Raw genomic sequence first — 19,199 nt, 5'->3', positions numbered from 1 at the left:
ACACGGTATGGGGGCGGAGCTTACAGGAAGGGCTCTTTCAACTCCTTCTCACAGCTGGAATCCCTTGAATTAATACTGAAATCACAACATTCAGGTTCTGCAGTGTGTGTGCGTGTGTGTGTGTGTATGTGTGTCACTATTTCCCCAGTCATAGCTTTGGTACGTCTGCCCGCAGCAGCTGTGTAGCACCTGGTTGATAGTAGCCCTGCCAGGAGCATATATAGCGATAACTTAGCAATTCAAATTCAAGTATCAGTGTTTTGCAGTGCAGCAAGGCAGAGTACTAAGGCTCATAGAGAAACATCTTCACTGACAACAAGACTGCCCTTGTATTTGATGATTGAGAACCGTGCCATAGAGAGGCAGTCATGGTTGAACATTGATTAATACCACACAGATAGAGCAGAAATGCATCCCCAGATGAGCTCAGTGCAAAGAACACGTAAACATTCAAGCACAATCCAAAACGCCATCACTGAACTGCAACAGAACTATGTAAAGAAACAAAAGAAACAAAAGAAACCGTGTGCATCACAAACTCAATACAAAGACAGGTGGGGGGAGAGGAGAGAAAAAGTTCTAATTTTTTTTTTTTTTTTTCTAAGAATAAGATCAAAGGGCCAAGTGAACAGAGTCCCGTCCAAGAGTTTTAAACATCAAACACTGGGTCTAGTTTCATCTTAATTATTCACCGGCACACACACACAAACACACACACACACACACACACACACACACACACACACACACACACACACACTTCATATCTCTCAGCTTACTGGAGCATGCATACTCACACGCCAGATTATTGCTTCCTTCACAAAACTAGCTTCTGCTTACAAACCACCAGGCTCACGTCAAATTATAAATACAAAACTGAATCCTAGGGATTGTTAGTGTACGGAGTCAACTGTTGACTTATGATTACAGAACTGATGAACAGAAATTATCAGAATAATCATTTCACAAATCATTTCATGTCAAGTTTAAAGCGAGGCATTAGGCTTAGACATAAGACAGGGCCAGACACAAACACTGGACGGGTCAAAGGTGAAGGTTGAGAGGGTACACGGGTTCATACTGACCATAAGGGAGTGTTTCACTCGTATATCTCAAAATAAATTATGAAATAACCTGTTTGTTGCCCTGTTACAACTAATTAAATGACAGAATTACTATTGCTGCTATTCAGCATTAGTTACAGTTACTGAAATAAATAATCACGTTGCATTTTAATATATACAGATACCTGATGCTGGATAGCACAATGGTTTTGTTAAAAACGTTAATCCTTTAAAATGAAAACTGCTGTTTAAAATCTTCGACTCCCTCTTTTCAAGAATAGATTGGACATTCGGAGAAACTGCACATCAACATTCACACCATTCCAAAGAACGAGTGCAAACTGTAAGAACGAGAGAGGGAGGGCGCACCAAACACAAACGTCCTTCAAAGTTCGTGAAATTCCACATAGCAGAGTGTGTGTGTGTGTGTTTGTGTTGATATTTTGTTGCTTACGTAGACTTTGGCTGCCCCACTATTGTGTTGTGTTGCTTTAATGTTGTAGTGTTGTAGTGATGTCATACTCTCTGCATTCTGCATTGCTGATATTCGCCTCATGGTGTTAACATGTTTGTTCTCGTTTGCAATCTACTTCAGCTTCTTGTCATTGCTCTTGATGTGTCCATTGCGTTTAAGCTTTCCATTTGGAATGCCGTTATGGCAATGTCCATTCTCCTTGGCGATCATTTCTGACTCTGCCACTTTCCAAAACCTGGCTCTTATTGCCCTGCCTGTTCGGTAAAGGCAGTAACCAATCAGCAACATGGCAGTAGCCATGACGGCCACTACGTCCAATAGAAAGTACTGATAGGTTGAGATACTGTAGACAGATGATTGCAGGTGTGGGGCACCGTTGTGACGCAGGATGTAGTTGATCCAGTAGACAGCTCTGCTGACAGGGTGACCAGGCTGGTCCTTATGGATGTTGGACAACATGTGTGCCCGCTCACGATACCTTCAGACAGACAGAGACAAAAGAGAGAACATGAGGGTTTCTACTTTCCACTCACTTGTACTTTGTCACACTATACTGGGGTAGACCTTTTCAGATTTTATATGTAGTAAACAGGTATTCTAAAACTGATTGTTCAAATCCTTGATTGTGATTGGCTAAAAGCCGCTTTAAAATCCAGCATAACCTTACCATTTGTCCTCATAACATTCTATGATAACATTCCATATTACTGCGCAGCGAATGGCAAGGCAAGGCTGTGTATTCATATAGCGCATTTCATACCCAGTGTTCCATCTGGCTGATGCGTTGCTTCAAGGGTTGCGTGGCAACGATTTATTTAGGAACTATATTTTTTAGTGGCGGAAGAATGACGGTTTATCATTAAACTATTGTTTCTTAAAGGCACCCAGTGCAACTTTATGTAAACATTCAATGAAAAATAAACATTCAATTTCTAGTCTTTTTTACACGTAGTAAGTTTCAATAACTCCATACCATTACATATCGACATTCAAGGAGCAAAGATGAGATGTCATTGTGTGGTGAGAACTGATAGAAAATCGTAAACAACAACAATCGCCGGTGGGGAGAAGCCATTTTTCCATTGACTGGAAGCCTGCTTTATTTATTGCAGGTTAAAAAAAATAAAGAAAATGGCAGTGATTGTTGTCGATTTTCTATCAGTTCTCACCACACAACGACGTCTCATCTTTGCTGCTTGAATGTCGGTATGTAATGGTATGGAGTTATTGAAACTTACTACGTGTAAAAAAGACTAGAAATTGAATGTTTATTTTTAAGCCTCGAAAGTTGCACTGGGTGCCTTTAAATTGAATTGTCTTTATTTATGAAACCATATCAAATATTTGTAGTAACAGTTTTAGAAAAGCAATAAGCCCAGCGAGTCCGTGGTTTGCGCTGATTCGTGGTGTGCCTAACAACTCCCCTTACCTGTTCTAAAATCAGCGCAAACCACGGCCTCTTGGGGCTTATTGCTTAAATATAGCACAGGTCCTAGAACATGTACCACCAGGTAATAAGGTTTGTGAGGTTTTGTTGAACCGTAGACACAGTTGTCAGTGTGGCCTATACTTATTGCTAGACTAATATCAGACAAGTGTGACACATGTGATCAGATATTTCTACATTTCCAGTATTCCTGTTTCTTGTACACTGTGCCTTCTCCATCATCATCTTTAGTGTCACCTAAACTATACAACAGGTCATATCCCCATGTGATAAAACAGCTGTTTAGGTCCTCTTAATACAGTAGGTTAGTTTACACATGGTTTAAAACTTTGCATAATGAACAAAACAAAAGCTCCAAATGTATTCAGTAAGTCCTACTGGTGTGAAAATTGGATACTGTGTGACGCTGTATGGGGACGTGTCCTTAGCTCCAGCTCCTCCGCTGTGATAGAAATATTTTCTTCTCAGCTTGTTGCTGACAGGCTCGAATTGCTGGAGTTTCAGAGTACAGATGCACCAGATCCCAAGAACTGCCATAATTCAGAACTTACATCCCAGATATAGCTCTTCGCTTGGGGTTTGACACAAATCACTGTTTTGGTTTTGGGTCCGTCCCTTCCTTGGGATAGTGATGAATGTGTGAGTATATCCTTGTCAGTATAGGCCAGTACATCTTCCCCTTATCATACACTTTCAATATGAACGCTCACAAATCACATGTGCATCTCCATTTTCCAGGGGAGTCACAGAGAAAGTAGTGCTTACTTATTACGTCAGGGATAATCATACAGGAAACTACTGATTACTTAGTTAAAAAAAACATACAACAACATTGTCACACACATGCTCACAAATGAAACAAACCAATGAGCTGGCACCATTTGAAACTGGAACAGATGTTTTAATGTCATTTTATAGAATTAGTCAACATGAGCACCACTGCATCAGTTGAGCGTCTATTTTGAGTTTAAAGTTTAGAGACAGGAGTCTTACGAGTGACCTTGGAGATAGGTCTAGATGGAGAACAAATCTGACATGAGGTTAACTTCTCGTAACATTAACATGATGTACTGTAAGTATGATATAAGTAGGCATGGAAAAAAACAAATCAGGTGCTGATAGACTTCCTGGTTGCACTGTGTTACCATTATGTAAATCACAGGTAAGTGACATGTGACATGACAAGTGACACGATCTCTCTCTCGGATATCTCTTTCACATGAGCTCTCTCTCTGAAATCTCTTTCACATGATCTCCCTCTCTGATATTTCTTTCATATATGAAATCCTTAACAATGCCACATAACAACAACATGTGACCGATAACGAACGGTAAGGTCCACTTAGTCTTCCATGATGGCAAAAACCTGTGGGTCCTGTATTCTCACCTGACTGCATACTGCATCTACAGAGTGTGAACCTTCACGAGATGAGACAGTCAGGCCTGCCCGCACAGCTTTCCAGTATAGTGACTCCAACAGAGCATTCATTCATGGCACATTAAGGTCTCATGCCAGTTAACCCAGCTATCCTAGCTATCTAACTCTAGCTTAGGGAGCCATTCTAGCAGTTGGCAGTTGCTAAGGTGTGTTAATATGAACTAATTAGCTGCTAAGTTAAAGTTTTGTGTTTAGTATGGGAGCAAAGCTGTGAGGCTGCACAGCAACAGTAACTAGGCAACAATAGGCAACCTTAGCAACCAGGCAACAAACAAACCATTTAATGCAAAGCCTAAAACCAAGTAGTTTCTCAAAATCCCCTCACCAATAAAAGACGGACTTGGGCTCTAAGTGATCAAAGTGATGTTAAATGGCTCCAGATTAGACATTAAACAATCCTGCGAGAAATAATGGGACTTAAATAGAGTCAGGGCTTACTCTGATCAACACAGTGAATGGAACATCAATGGGGCAAGGGCTTATTCTGATATCAACGTAGTGAATGGAACATCAATGGGGCAAGGGCTTATTCTGATATCAACGTAGTGAATGGAACATCAATGGAGCCAGGACTTATTCTGATATCAATGTAGTGAATGGGACTTCAATGGAGCAAGGGCTTACTCTGATATCAACGTAGTGAATGGGGGGAAAGTCCCCCCCCCTCCCTGCCCTTCTTGGAGACGGGAATCTGTTGCTCCCATTCCCACTTGAAGATCACCATCAATGTTACTACGCCGCCAGGGGACAGAATGGCGCTACGACTTTGCCATATTCAAGCCATTGGCTCCTATTCTCACATGACGCTAATTGGGCATATTAACATCAGAGAAACAGCTTTCAGTGTAATGACCTATCCCAGCCCCCACAGTACCTGTTGTCTGTGATGATACTAAGCATGGCGGTGTGCAGATCCTGCTCGCTCATTCGTTTCCACTCCAGCATGAGGCCCATGCCTTTGGCCTGCACACGGGTCATGGTGTCGTAGTGGTCCCCAAACAGAGGCACCCCCACCACTGGCACGCCGTGGTACATGGCTTCATAGATGCTGTTCAGCCCCCCGTGGCTCAGGAACGCACGTGTATTCTTGTGACCTGAGCACGCACGCACCCACACACACACACACACACACACACACACACACACACACACACACACACACACACACACACACACACACACACACACACACACACACACACACACACAGAAACACACAGATTAGACCTATCATCACAACTCAGAATACATTTAGATGAGGTAATACTTTTATATAAGTGTCACAATGAATGAGGCAAAGATAGATGAACAAGTACACAAATGGAGACAACAGACATAAAAGGTCAACTGTTTCGGTGATTGATGGCATACCATTTTCAGCTTTACACTCTGTGTGTGCACATCACATTCAGAGGAATGTGTTTATGTTAGAACCCCTATCTGTAAATACATACAGTGTGTGAATTGACCTTACACTTCAGTTTGATGCTGACATTTTAATGCAGTGGTTCTTAACCTGGGTTCCCGGCAGGGGTCAAGACACACAGTATAGCCCGGTTCACACTAGCAATATTGGCTGCCGACAGTTTGGTAACACACAATTTTTCTTCGCTCTGTTAGATTAGAAATATTGATTTGCTTGCTAAAAATGTGCATTTCTGAACTTGTATCTGAAAGGCAACAGCAAAAGTCATATTGATTTGCAGTTAATATTCATTGAGTTATGTTTTTGTGTGAAATTCATGTTTTGTTCTTTGAACACAGCGATTTTGTGTGCAACTGCATGGCTCATTTTGTGCACTAATAAAATATACAGCCGCGTCAATTAAGAGACCACTTCAAAGTGATCAGTTTATCTGGTTCTACTATTTATTGGTATGTGTTTAAGTAAATTGAGATTTTAGTTTAAATCTAAATCCTACTGACAACATTTCTACCAAATTTCAAATACAAATATTGTCATTTAGAGCATTTATTTTCTGAAAAATGACAATTGGTCAAAATAGCGAATAACATGTTTTCAGATCTCGAATAATGCAAAGAAAACAAGTTTATATTCATTTTTAAACAATGCAATACTAATGTTTTAACTGAAGAAGAGTTCAGAAATCAATATTTGGTGAAATAACCTTGATTTAAAATCACAGCTTTCATGTGTCTTGGCATGCTTTCCACCAGTCTTTCACATTGCTGTTGGGTGACTTTATGCCACTCCTGGTGCAAAAATTCAAGCAGCTCGGCTTTGTTTGATGGCTTGTGACCATCCATCTTCCTCTTGATCACATTCCAGAGGTTTTTAATGGGATTCAGGTCTGGGAATTGGGCTGACCATGACATGGTCCTGATCTGGTGTTCCTTCATCCACATCTTCACTGACCTTTTTTTAAAAATTTGGTTAAAATGTTGTCAGTGGTTTATAGAATAAAACAAAAATGTAATTTTGAATCTTTTTTTTAGTAAAACCAGAGAAACTGATAATTTTGAAGTGGTCTCTTATTTTTTTCCGCGGCTGTATACCTGTGTTTTGAACAAACCATATTTTAATTTTCCAATTACTTTTTTTTTTTTTACTATTTTTACAATTAGTGTGACCATGTTCGAAACAACTCAAAAACAATTATGCAGACATTTAGCAAATAAGGGCTTTGTCATTTGTAAGATTCTGTGCATTATGAGGAGGAGGAGGGGGGGGGGGGGGGGGGGGGGGGTCAAGGTTCTGGACAAAAATGATTAGTTTTGGGATATGTGTACTATCCAAAAAGCTTTATTCAGAAAACTCTTGACAATCTGCTGGGGCAAGAATGGGAATGGCATTTAAATCACTCCACATACCAATTTCAACATTCACAGAGGAATGTCAATTTACCTGCTATTTAGCTAATTTAATTACGTCATCAAAAAAATGTTGCCTGACAATGGACTTGTAGACAGGCAAAAAGAGAGACATGAGAATCCCGGAGGAAATCCCAGAGATGGATGTAAAAAGATTTAAAAAGACAGGATCAGCTAGAGACACGCGTGTGACAGGAAGGGCATGTGAAGGGGTTGGTGGTTTGCGGGGGTGGATGGTGTTGACCTTAAGCCACTCTGAAACAGAACTACGGACTGCAGGAGACTCAGAGAGAGGACAGGCCTTGTGTTCTCTCAGACAACACTCACATTGTTGGCAAGGATAGGGGGAGAGAGAGAAAGAGAATGTGAAGGCCTCTCTCTCGCACTTTGTCACACACACACACACACACACACAAACACACACACACACACACACACACACCGGACAAAGCACAGAATACTCTATTGAAAAAGGCAGGGTCTTAAAAGATCCCATGCTTCCTTATTTGAGTATGTAAAAATTCCAGTGACATTGTTCAGGCTAGCGCCTATGATTAGCATTGATTCGCAACACCCTTGGGAGATAGGTGTGTGTGTGTGTGTGTGTGTGTGTGTGTGTGTGTGTGTGTGTATGGAGAGTGTGAAAGTCTTTGTGTGTGTGTGTGCGCACTAACCCAGCAAATCGTTCTGTGGCATCCAGTCCACGAGTTTTGTGTTATTCCCCAAATTGCTGGGAGGTACTCCAGAGAACCTGAGAGAGGCAGAGAGGGATATTGAAATAGTAGTTGAAATAGTATTTTATCAGATGTGTCTTCTCTTTAGACCATACAAAAGTAAGGATGTGAGCAGCACATGTGTATGTCCGTCCTCAGTAGCTATTGCTGCTGCCCATCGAGCAGCAGAGACGCACAACCAACCAACACACATCAGGCCACTCAGACAAAGGACAGATTCACACAGAAGAAGTCAAAGGAACCATTCACACACACTCACTTTAAAATGGCAGCAAAGATACACACAAACACATACACACACACACACACACACACACACACACACACACACAAACACACACACACACACACACACACACACACACACACACACACACACATTCATAAAACTTAATTCAGCTCATTGACCCAATAACTTACACAGCAATCCACACACCCACCATCTGACAATGTTGTATCTGATAACATGATGAGAAAACAAAGACTTTGTCTCTTATTTATGACAAGCAGGATGGGGCAAAGCACATATAACACAACATATATTGGTCACATAAATTATGATCTCAGTTAACTTCAGGGGTCCAAGGTTGCAAGGCTTCATGCAGGAGAGGAAGGTTGGGTGTCTTCTCACTGGGAAGCTTTTCCTTCGGTGTGCTTATGGCATACTGAGAGCAACAGTTTTTTTTATAACAAATCATTTTCCCATTGAGATAAGAACTGCAAAACTACCCCAAATAATCAAAACATTTACTCGAAAGGCACTTGGTGTAAAACTCCTCATAAATACTTCAGTCAGAAGCTGCAGACAGCTGGCCTCCAGAAAGGTGTTGCTAACTAACACCTGCCTGTAGTTCGGATGTAACAGTATGCACCTCTTCATGAGTGAGAACTTATATAGACTTGGATAGGAGCTCCAAACAGATCAAGTGCTTTGACCAGATGCCACTAGCTCAGATGTACAGCTATCCATTACAGCACACTCCTCCTGAACCCACTCACTGCACGGCAGAGACATGCACCGCGCCCTACTGGACTGTTCTCCCACACTGGCCTATGTTATACACCCTCAGGATCTTTCCTGTGGACAGTAGTAGTTATGTGTGTGCATGCATGTGTTTTTATGTGTGTGTGTGTGTGTGTGTGTGTGTGTGTGTGTGTGTGTGTGTGTGTGTGTGTGTGTGTGTGTGTGTGTGCGCGTGTGTGTGTGTGTCTGTTTGTGTTTGTGTATGTGTATGTCTGTGCGTGTGTGTGTGTGTCTGTTTGTGTTTGTGTATGTGTATGTCTGTGCGTGTGTGTGTGTGTCAATTAACTGTGCGTGTGTGTGTGTGTGTGTGTGTCTGTCTGTGTGTGTGTGTGTGCATGCCCATGTGTGAGGGGGGTGGCATGTTTGCACAACCTAATCACAAACAAAGCACTGTTACTAAGGAACCACAAGGCAGCCAGCAGGTAATATCCAATTACTCTCTTGAAGTGTGTGTGTATGTGTGTGTGTGTGTGTGTGTGTGTGTGTGTGTGTGTGTGTGTGTGTGTGTGTGTGTGGGGGTGTGTGTGTGTGTGTGTGTGTGGGTGTGTGAGAGTGTGTGTGTCTATATAGGTAGTGCATTTGTACTTTTGTTGTCTGGAGAGAGAAAAGAGCAGGTCTTAATTGGTTTACATTAGGTCTCGCAATGAGCTCTGTGTGGTTCTGTACTAACTTAATTGGCAGTGTGTAGGGTGTATGCATTTTGCTTATATATGAGTGTTGTGATTTGAGTGTTTGTTAGCCTTAGCTCTGGACGCTGTTCCAAAAAAAGAAAGCTATATAAACACAAACACAAACACACACCCACACCTACACCCACCCTCCCTCACACAGCCATTTTGCAGCCATTTGAGTCATTCCGCCTAAGAGCTGGTCAGAGTCTTAACTCCAGGTAAACATCTGCTGTTCACAGTGACTGAGCTTGGCTTTGTCTACCACATACCTTACAATTGGGACTAAGAATGAGAATGTAATCTTAAGGACTTCAATTAACTACCAACAAGAATTTAGGGTTGCCTTTAAGCTTGACTTACTAGTTTGTAACGTATTTGAATACTGAATGCTGAATATTGAAATGTTTATTCATGACATTTCAACAGAAACAAGTCATTCTGTGATAATGTTCTGTTCTGTAATTAAGTATTTGGTAACACCAGTAACGGTGAGTATCACAACACATCCCTCTCTAACTAACAGGTATATCTATGGCATGAGTGGAGTATATGGTATATGGACTATGCTGTTTCAGTGGAGCAGAAAACAGAGAGGAGGCAGGGGCATGAGGAGTGAATAAAAGGGAATGAGTGAGAGAGTATTTATTTATTTACCTCCAAATTACTTTCTGGGGCAGCTGTGCCAAAGCTCCAGCCAGTTTGTGAGCGATGTCCTCCGACAGGTACTTCACCCCTGCACCAAACGACACCACCACAAAGCCGTGCTTATCTGTGTCCTTCACCCAGTCATCGAACTCCTGGAGGCACACACAGACACACACACACAGACACAGACACACACACACACACACACACACACACACACACACACACACACACACACACACACACACACACACATTAATGACACATTCATATGCTCAGCCAAGTTGACATGAACAGTTAATTATCAATTTTAATTGGTTAGTTTTTCGATTCAACGAATCACAATGTTTCATTGATGCAAGTGTTTTTTTTTGTTTTTTTTTAAAGGTCAGTCAATGTGTGATCGGGGGGGAAAATATTGGTTGGTGTTCAATGAGTTAAGTTACAGGATACTTTAACTCCAACAGCAGGATTCATCATACACATGGTAAGCCACACTCCTCCATCTTGGTGACATCTTTCTTATGGATTTTACAGTGGAGAGGTTTTTCCCTTTGAAGTATACACAACAGTCCTATTCCACCACAGCTAAGCACTCTGTTAGCGTAAAACATCTCAAATGTTTGTAGTTTATCACACATCAATCATTCACTTCACAACTCTGTATTACAGTTTATAGTCAACATCACTATCTCAACTCCAGGACTCCTCTTCAAGGGCCTGCCCTTTTTTTAACCCTGGACCCTTGATCAGGTAAATGTTGCCTACACACACCATATGAACTAATAAACAGAGCTAAACCCTACATACGCAGAGGGAAAGGAGTGGCTGACTACATACCTGATCGACAGTTTCTTTTGATTGATCAGTGACCTTTTCTCCACATGTTGGTGGAATGTACTTTTGTGGACTATACAATGGAACTGACCACCAAAGGAATGACTCAAGTGTGCATAAATAAACCATCGAGTATCGACACTCACAGAGAGTGAAAAGAAGGTAGTGGAAACTAATTATGAAAAACTAGGGCGTGGTTGGTGTTTATGAAGGGTTAAAGTACAGCAGATGGCTCGTAAATCCGACGGCATAACGGCATAAAGGAATATTTCCTTTTGGAATTCTACATCAGGTGTTCGGTTTAGATACTCTCCTTTTCTGACAGACCTAAAGAGTTATTGGTATTGTCGGTATCTGAGGTGGAATAAGTGAGTTCTCTCACTGATGCCTCTTTTAGATGAGGTGACCATACACACCACTTATGTTCTACATCATCCGCAGTGCTCACACAGTGGCCCTGCTCCCTCGAAAAAAAGAGAGAGCAATTTTATAGCATACATTTGTCAGATTTTGAGTGAGGAAAGGGAGTTAATGGACTAGGGGATTGTAAAAATTTGAATGTAACGTGAAGACAGATGAGTCAACTGATGAGTCTGACTCAACTTGGCTGCTTGGCTGTAATGCTTAACACTGACGATTTTTGGGTCTGCTGTAGATTGCAGAAGCTTCCGCACAGACTAGGAGCTCCACAAGAGTGCGACAATAGAGATAGAGTCTTGTCTGAGGTAACCAAATATGTGAAAGTAATATGGCTGATGGCTTTATCTAGAGTGACGAATTGGCTGGCTAACGTTTCAGGCGCACAGTGATACTGCAGCCAGGCTGTGTATGGCCATACCAGCGCCTCACGTAATGTGACTGGTTTATTTCAACACCTGTATTAGCACACTATTCCTGCAAGTTAACCTGCATCTACAGAGCAGTGCACCGACATCAAATCAGTCTTGGAAGAAATGGCTAATACAAGCCCTGTTGCAATTTAGAATTGGAAGAAGCCATAAGAGGACCATGACAGTGTTTTAGTATAGAGGTCCTGTTAGCATACATATGGATTCAGTGCTCATGTTAGAGGTTAATGGGATAGAATGTAACACAGGGCTCCCAAAATGTCTAAATTCCTTGTAGCCCTTTGGGCAGGCATTCTTAAAATTTTGGTTGCCCAAAATGAATTAGACCAGCATTTTTTTTAACGTAGAAATAAGGTGACGAGATTCCTCTGTCTTAAAAAGGGAACACCCTCTTGCTTCTGGTCCACAACCTGTTGAAATAGAATGGATGTAATATATTCTTGGCCACTAGTGGATATTTTGGCACTGTTCCAAGTTTTCTACAAATTGGTCAAGATTTTTGCCATACATACCTATTATTCTTCTCGATCATCAGTACATTTTGTTATGTGTTATTGCTCCCAAACTCTCATACTTAGAGTATTTTAGTAATTTTTTTCAGATTAAGTCAGGGCTCAAAAAATAGTGCTGAAAACCGGGACTGTCCAGGGGGGGAAAAGGGACGTCTTTTCACCCTAATAGGGATGTAGACGTAATTATGTTGAACCGTTCGGTACATCTCCTACGGTGAAATACACACCCGTGAACCATGCACATCATCTATTCAGATCCACTGAACACCTCTGGAGCCCATCAGCGCTCTGTATGTTAAAAGGAGCTGGAGAAAAGAGGGGGAACTAAAAACAAAATGATCTCAGCTCCATCCTGACAATGGCGAACGCTAGCTAGACACCACTGTGTGGAGAAAAGAGGGGGAACTAAAAACAAAATGATCTCAGCTCCATCCTGACAATGGCGAACGCTAGCTAGACACCACTGTGTGGAGAAAAGAGGGGGAACTAAAAACAAAATGATCTCAGCTCCATCCTGACAATGGCGAACGCTAGCTAGACACCACTGTGTGGAGATGTTTCAGATAGAGTGTTCATTACAAAGACGAGGTTAAGAAGACCGTAAACAAAGTACATTCTGCAAGCACTGCTTTACCACCGTCGGCTGCTTCAGTTGAACCACGCTAACATGACCATCATGCTCAACAACTTGGTTGGTGGTCAAAGTTTTCCCCCGAAATAGCAAGTCAAAAGCAGAAAAGGCGAACAAAGGATGGAATTTTATTTCACTTAGGGGATAATTAAGCAATATGACACGAGTGAGAGTGGAGATGCTAAAGGGATATCCCTTACCAACCCCACGCACTATGTCATATTGCTTTTATACAACAGTTCAACTACAGACTGATTAAGTGTTTAGACACCAGGTTGTGTTTTCCATTTTTTTTATGCAATCTCCGCCCCAAAAAATATCAGTTTTAAGTGTTACCTAGCGACGAATACTGTCACTCTGCAGCCAAGTTGAGTCAGACTCATCTGTCTTCGCGTTACTTTCATATTTTTACAATCCCCTAGTGCATTAACTCCCTTTACTCACTCAAAATCTGACAAATGTATGCTATTAAATTGCTCTCTCGCTTTGAGTGAATGGAATATTGACATCATACAATTCAACGGTGCTCTGCCTAAATCAAATGAAAGATTACTGAAGATCTGAGAGGGGTTGTGCCAGAATATCCCCACTCATGGGTTGCCTCTGGTCTAATCAGAAATCAAAACAGTCATTGTCCGTCCCTAACTGTCGTGTAATTTCGGATAGCCGTCAAGAAAACTTGATTCACAATTTTGCGATTTTGCGACCCCTGTACCCTAGATCGTGAGCATGTTATCACAGTTACTGGTGAGTCATTTCAGCTTCATTAGCAAGGTAGTATGCTCTTTGTTACTACATTAGCACGTCAGTTATTGAATCTGTGCACATTTCTACAAGCAGGTCAGCATTATAATCAAGTGAAGGTTTCTATGGCTTTATTACTAGGTTAGCTGTCTGTTCAATTTTCTTTTAGCTTTGCTAGCTGGTTAGCATTAAGAGAGAATTCGTATCAGCTCTGCTGCATTTCAGGGGATCCAGCTGCAGAGCTATTGCCATCTTTCCCCTGGCACTGAATGGTGACCAGACACACAGAAGCCAGTGTCCATGGTCCACTCTCAACAATGGGCACATTTACACACACACACACACACACACAGCGCCAGCACACACACCGCATAATGCCCCCGGCATGCACAATGCCCCTTTTTGGAGGCTGGTATTCCAAAAATCGCAAGGTCCTGAATCCCCCCACACTCCCATTCAACCAATTGATCTGCACACTCACACACACGCAGAGCAGATAACGCCGGCTTTGTGTTGGGTCACACACACTCCAAAATGACCTAAAGCTCATGCTGAATTCTAAATGCAGCAGCAATCAATGGAGAGGCTTGTATCTTAATATTTTCAAATAGCTACCGATACAATCTTATGCTACGTTCCAGATTTGGGGCATATTTCCATGCGGGCTTTTGAAAACAGTAGATGGCCCACTTCAAAAGGAGCCTGCAGTCCTACCTACGCAAAGTAAAAAGAGGCATGGAGCACTGGCCTGACTACCCTCCTCCTGCTGTAAACTCCACCAGTCCAAACTGGACTCCTATGATGAGAGGAGCTGCTCTGTCACTGGTGTGGGCTAGCAATGTGGAGCGGGGAGAATACTGACGTAAGACATTGTTTCCTCTTTCAGAGTCCCTCTCCCTCCCTTCCTTTTCACGCTCACATCTTCTCTTCCCAGCATGCCTGACCTCACACATTTGGAAGTCAAAAGTAGTGGAACCACTCAACCAGCCTCAGCCAGAGGCAGCAAAAACTTAAGGTGACTAGGGTGTATGACCTCTACTGTAGGTCAGTGCACACAAATAGCCTAAATTATGATTTCCCAAAGAGCTAGAGGGGCCTTTTTTCCATTTAAACATACATTCTCCAGCAGATGGAATTCAAAGGTAGCTGCCCTGTCTAACTCCAAACATTGCACAGCCTCTTCAGCTGCGTAAAAGGCAAAATCAGACTATAAAAGACATTATTTCTCCCCTCATTGGAATTTTGTAATAAGTAACTGCTGTAGCAGTTATTACATTGAAGAGACACTACATCACAATCAGCAACAGATCCAAAGAGGCACTTCGGGGCATGACAAACGGCAGCTTGTTGTCAATTTTTAAATGTTTTTTGTTTGTTTGTTTTTTATACATAATACCTATCTACACAGACAGGCATCATGACCAGTTGCAGCATCAATGTCATGCCAAGTTGACATCCTTTTATCCGTTTCCTGGTGTTATCAATATAGTTCTTAACTTTACAAACATGGTACTAAGATAAATAGTATGTTGGACAAAGACAAAGGTGATCTGTGATGACACAGGGGCCCTTAAATACACAAATGAAGTGTAAAAAAAGTGAAGGAATAGTCACCTTGCTATTTTCATTGAAAAAGAGAAAAACAAATGGCCTTCTCTGAGGGATAGCCTAGGGATAGCCCCCCCCCCCCCCCCCCACATTGGTCACTATCCCTACCATCATTTGTTTAACTCATCTTTTTCCGTAACTAAAAACTATTTAAAAGAAGAAAGTAGCTCAATGATTAAGAATGTCAATAGGTGCATTTTCATAATTCATGCAATGGTAAAATCACAAAACATGATACTTGATGAGTTCCAGGAGAAACCCTGAATACACATTCGACACACAGACAGAAACGTAACACATATAAAGTATTTAAGTCGGTAAATCCTATAAAGTCTGCAAATCCATTAGTGAAGTACAGTACACAAGTGTGTGAACAAGTGTGTGAACATAGCCATAGTAAGATTTGAACCATGCCCAATTCCTGACCAAGTCCAAGCCAATGTCAAACATAAGGTCTAAGGTCAAAAGCTACACTCATCTGTCTGTGGAGCTCACCTGAGGAAGAGGGCTAGGTGGTCTGGTCAAGATGCCCCCGACATAGACCACGTGAGGCAGCGTGGGCCTGGGGAACTCCAGGGCCATGTCCGTGCAGAGCATCCACAGGCGACTGCTCTGCACCAGCTCGTGCATGCTGACGGCCGGCTTGATGTTGTGCTTCTTCATGATGCGGTCGTACTTGGGCAGCACCAGGAACTGCACTCCGAAGCGCGACACCAGGTAGACCGCCGTGTTGGTCACACGCTGCAGAAACGTCATGCGGTCCGTCAGAAGCGAGTTGAACTCTGGGACGTAGCTGAGGGGTGCCGGGGCTCCGACCTCCGCCGGGTACCACAGTCCTGTGCTGAAGACAGCGTACGGGACGCCCAGGATGTGGGCAAGGACGAAGCCACACATCTCATTGGGGTCCACCAGCAGCAGGTCAAAGTTCTCCCCCCTCATCTGCGCCATCACAGCCTCGCTGCCCACCACTGCGTCACAGTTTTGCGAGTAGTGGTCCAAGATGTCGAAGAGCTCCAGTGCTGTCAGGCGGCCGGAGAAGATGTTGCGCACTTTGGACTGGAGGAAGTCATCGGCCGTGGAGCTGTTGAAAATGCCAGGGTAGCGCTGGAACCTATAGTGTTCCGACTCTGGCACGTCTCGGCCCTCCGACACCAGGAAGACGGTGTCGTGACCTTCAGCGTGCAGCGCGGTGGCCAGCGTTTTAAAAATGTACAGGTGGCTCTCAAACATGATGGGAGGCACAACGACAATTTTGGCAGCCCAGGACCAGTTGATAAACAACAGCAGCAGCAGGGTTGTAATGGCAGGGGAGGGCTTCATGGCTAAGGAGAGAGGGGGGAAGAAGGTGGAGAAAGAAATAATGTGAGATGCAGTTTTTGTTATCTTGAGGGACTTCAAATTGCAAACTCTAGCAAATTAGGGAATTCACAGTGAGGTAATTATGGTCACATGGTCACATATTTGATTTATTTGCATAAAAACATACATATGGAAGCTTTTTGGCTTCTGTATTTAAATGGCAATGCATTTTGGCAATGGCAATACATTTTGCAATTGGCAATTCAATGTGCAAAATGATCACGCAATTTGAAAATGCATCTTGCAATTGGCAATGCACTATGCAAAGTGCCAATGCTCTCTGCATTTCAGTTTGAATAATTTTGATTAAAAATTAAACTCAATGTTCAGTCACTTGCATTTCATATTGCCTTGGTTTTGTGCCCTCTTTATTCAAATGTAAATGCATAAACAACAAAACAGCACCCCAAGTCTATTGCATTACATTTCACCCCATTCTTTTGGTGTCAATACATTTGAGAATGCAATCTATCAGTCCTCTCATCAAGGCGGGCCTTCAGTTTGACGTCACATCCTCATTGAGGGACTTGGTTCACGTGAACTCTTATCTGGAATGGTAGCCTAAAATATGATGACTGAACTTTGATTGTACAGCCACAGACATGTTTTAAATACTCAAAGAAAACACAGGGGTTGGGGATTTTCCACAGCAGCCGAAACTTCTCACTCTCACATCCAAGTTCTCAACCAACAACCTCACCTAAGTATTATTACACAACAGGAAGGACTACAACCATAATACCGATGCTTAACAATGCTTAACAACAACAAAGATGCCTTCATGAGCCTTTCACTGGGTTGTCAAGTGGGCACCTTCCTTTGTAAGTGTTTCCTTAATTAAGAAGACCATAACACCAGAGGGCTCAACAGTGGTATCTGCCGTCCCAGACCCACCCCCTCAAAACTCACAATGGGTTAGGGCGCATGTCAATACTAGAGACTGCAACAGATACCCAATTTCAAAAGCAATTAACTACATTTCAGAAAATCTCTCACACACATACTCACACCATACTGTGTCGCATACTGTGGCATACAGTGACGGCTTGGATCAAAATGACCACATCTTTCATCCCAGACACAAAACATATTGGTGATGAAATCTAAAAAATTGGGCATGAAACTGTGTTTGTAAAGTCCATTCCTATATAACTAATAAGTGACTGATTCAGCCCCTCACAGCAAACAATACCTCACAGGGCCTGTGTTTACTCAGTGTGTGTGCTCACTCCAGGAGGACAAAGATCAAGGCAGATCCTTCTCTGTCTGCCTCTGAGTGACTGTGGGATGGCTTCATGGGTTTAGAACAGTCCTGTGGAACCTGCTCCCATAAAGTCTCTTTTTGAGACGTTATTTCAATGTCTTTATACTGGTGTGCAAACATCATAGCCTATTTACTTCTGGGAAGATTCAAAAAGAAGTATTATTGAGAGATGTTAAATGGTTTAATGCTTTTTGCCCTCAACACTTGCACGTCACTCCTTAGCCACACCATTAAAATGATTTATGCCCTCTGTACAAGTCTTAATTAATAGTTATACACAGAACTCGCTTATGATTCTGAGTTTGTTTACAAATGTACAATTCCCATGTTATAACATACTAGGTAAGTTATTTGCTTTGCAGCAGAACTTATTAAATACTTATTTAATCCATCACCATACTTCCCTTGTTCTTTTTTGGAGAACCAAAGCAGCAGTGAAGCCCTGAGCTGTGTGAGTACAGTATTATTCCACCTCAACAATCAGTAAGACACCATCCTCCTCTCTTTAATGTGATCAGGATAATCTATCCATACAGACCACTGGCACTTCCCTGGGAGTTGAACAGATCGTGGGGGGCAGGCAGAGACCAGTTCTGATGCAGGTAGGGAGAGCAGGGGTTATTTAACAAATCTGATATTCATCTGACTCACACTCAACTCCACTGCCTCAGGCATAAGCCATGTTGTAAACCGTTTTTTTAGTTTTTTAGTTGAGCGTAGCCATGGAAACCACCTAGGGTCTACCTGCTTTCTTGGATAAGTCACTGCTAGGGTTTCTAATGGAGGGGTCTGGTTACCCTACACCCAAAAGCACTGAACATGTAAGACAGAAAGGGAGGGGTTGAATGGATGGGGGTTGGAGGAAAGATAAAGAATGTAAGAATAAAGGGAAAGAGGGGGATAGAGTGAATGAGAATAGGACGACAGTTGAGGAGTGTCAGCAGTGGGCTAGAGAAGGAGAGGACAGAGACCAAGCAAAAAAGAAAAGACCTCACATTGAGAGTTATAGAGCCTCTTATCACTTGATATTTTGCCAAAGTAGCCATTCTCAAGTTTATTAAGATAT

At 42.3% G+C, this 19,199-nt stretch overlaps 1 protein-coding gene across 1 annotated transcript; it reads right to left on the bottom strand.

The window, feature by feature from the left end:
• Positions 1-476: 476 nt before the first annotated feature.
• Positions 477-16,830, bottom strand: ugt8 (UDP glycosyltransferase 8; the record flags this gene model as incomplete). Its single annotated transcript, XM_080837973.1, has 5 exons — positions 477-2,017; positions 5,299-5,518; positions 7,931-8,007; positions 10,340-10,482; positions 16,006-16,830. The coding sequence occupies 5 exons, from the start codon at positions 16,828-16,830 to the stop codon at positions 1,651-1,653; spliced, it is 1,632 nt and encodes a 543-aa protein (XP_080694099.1). The 3' UTR covers positions 477-1,650.
• Between the last annotated feature and the right edge of the window lie 2,369 nt (positions 16,831-19,199).

Source organism: Sprattus sprattus, assembly GCF_963457725.1.
Source record: "Sprattus sprattus genome assembly, chromosome: 4".
In the NCBI taxonomy this organism is placed as follows: Eukaryota; Metazoa; Chordata; class Actinopteri; order Clupeiformes; family Clupeidae; genus Sprattus; species Sprattus sprattus.
The sequence above is the reverse complement of the archived record's forward strand: the minus strand, read 5'-3'. Positions and strand labels throughout refer to the sequence as shown.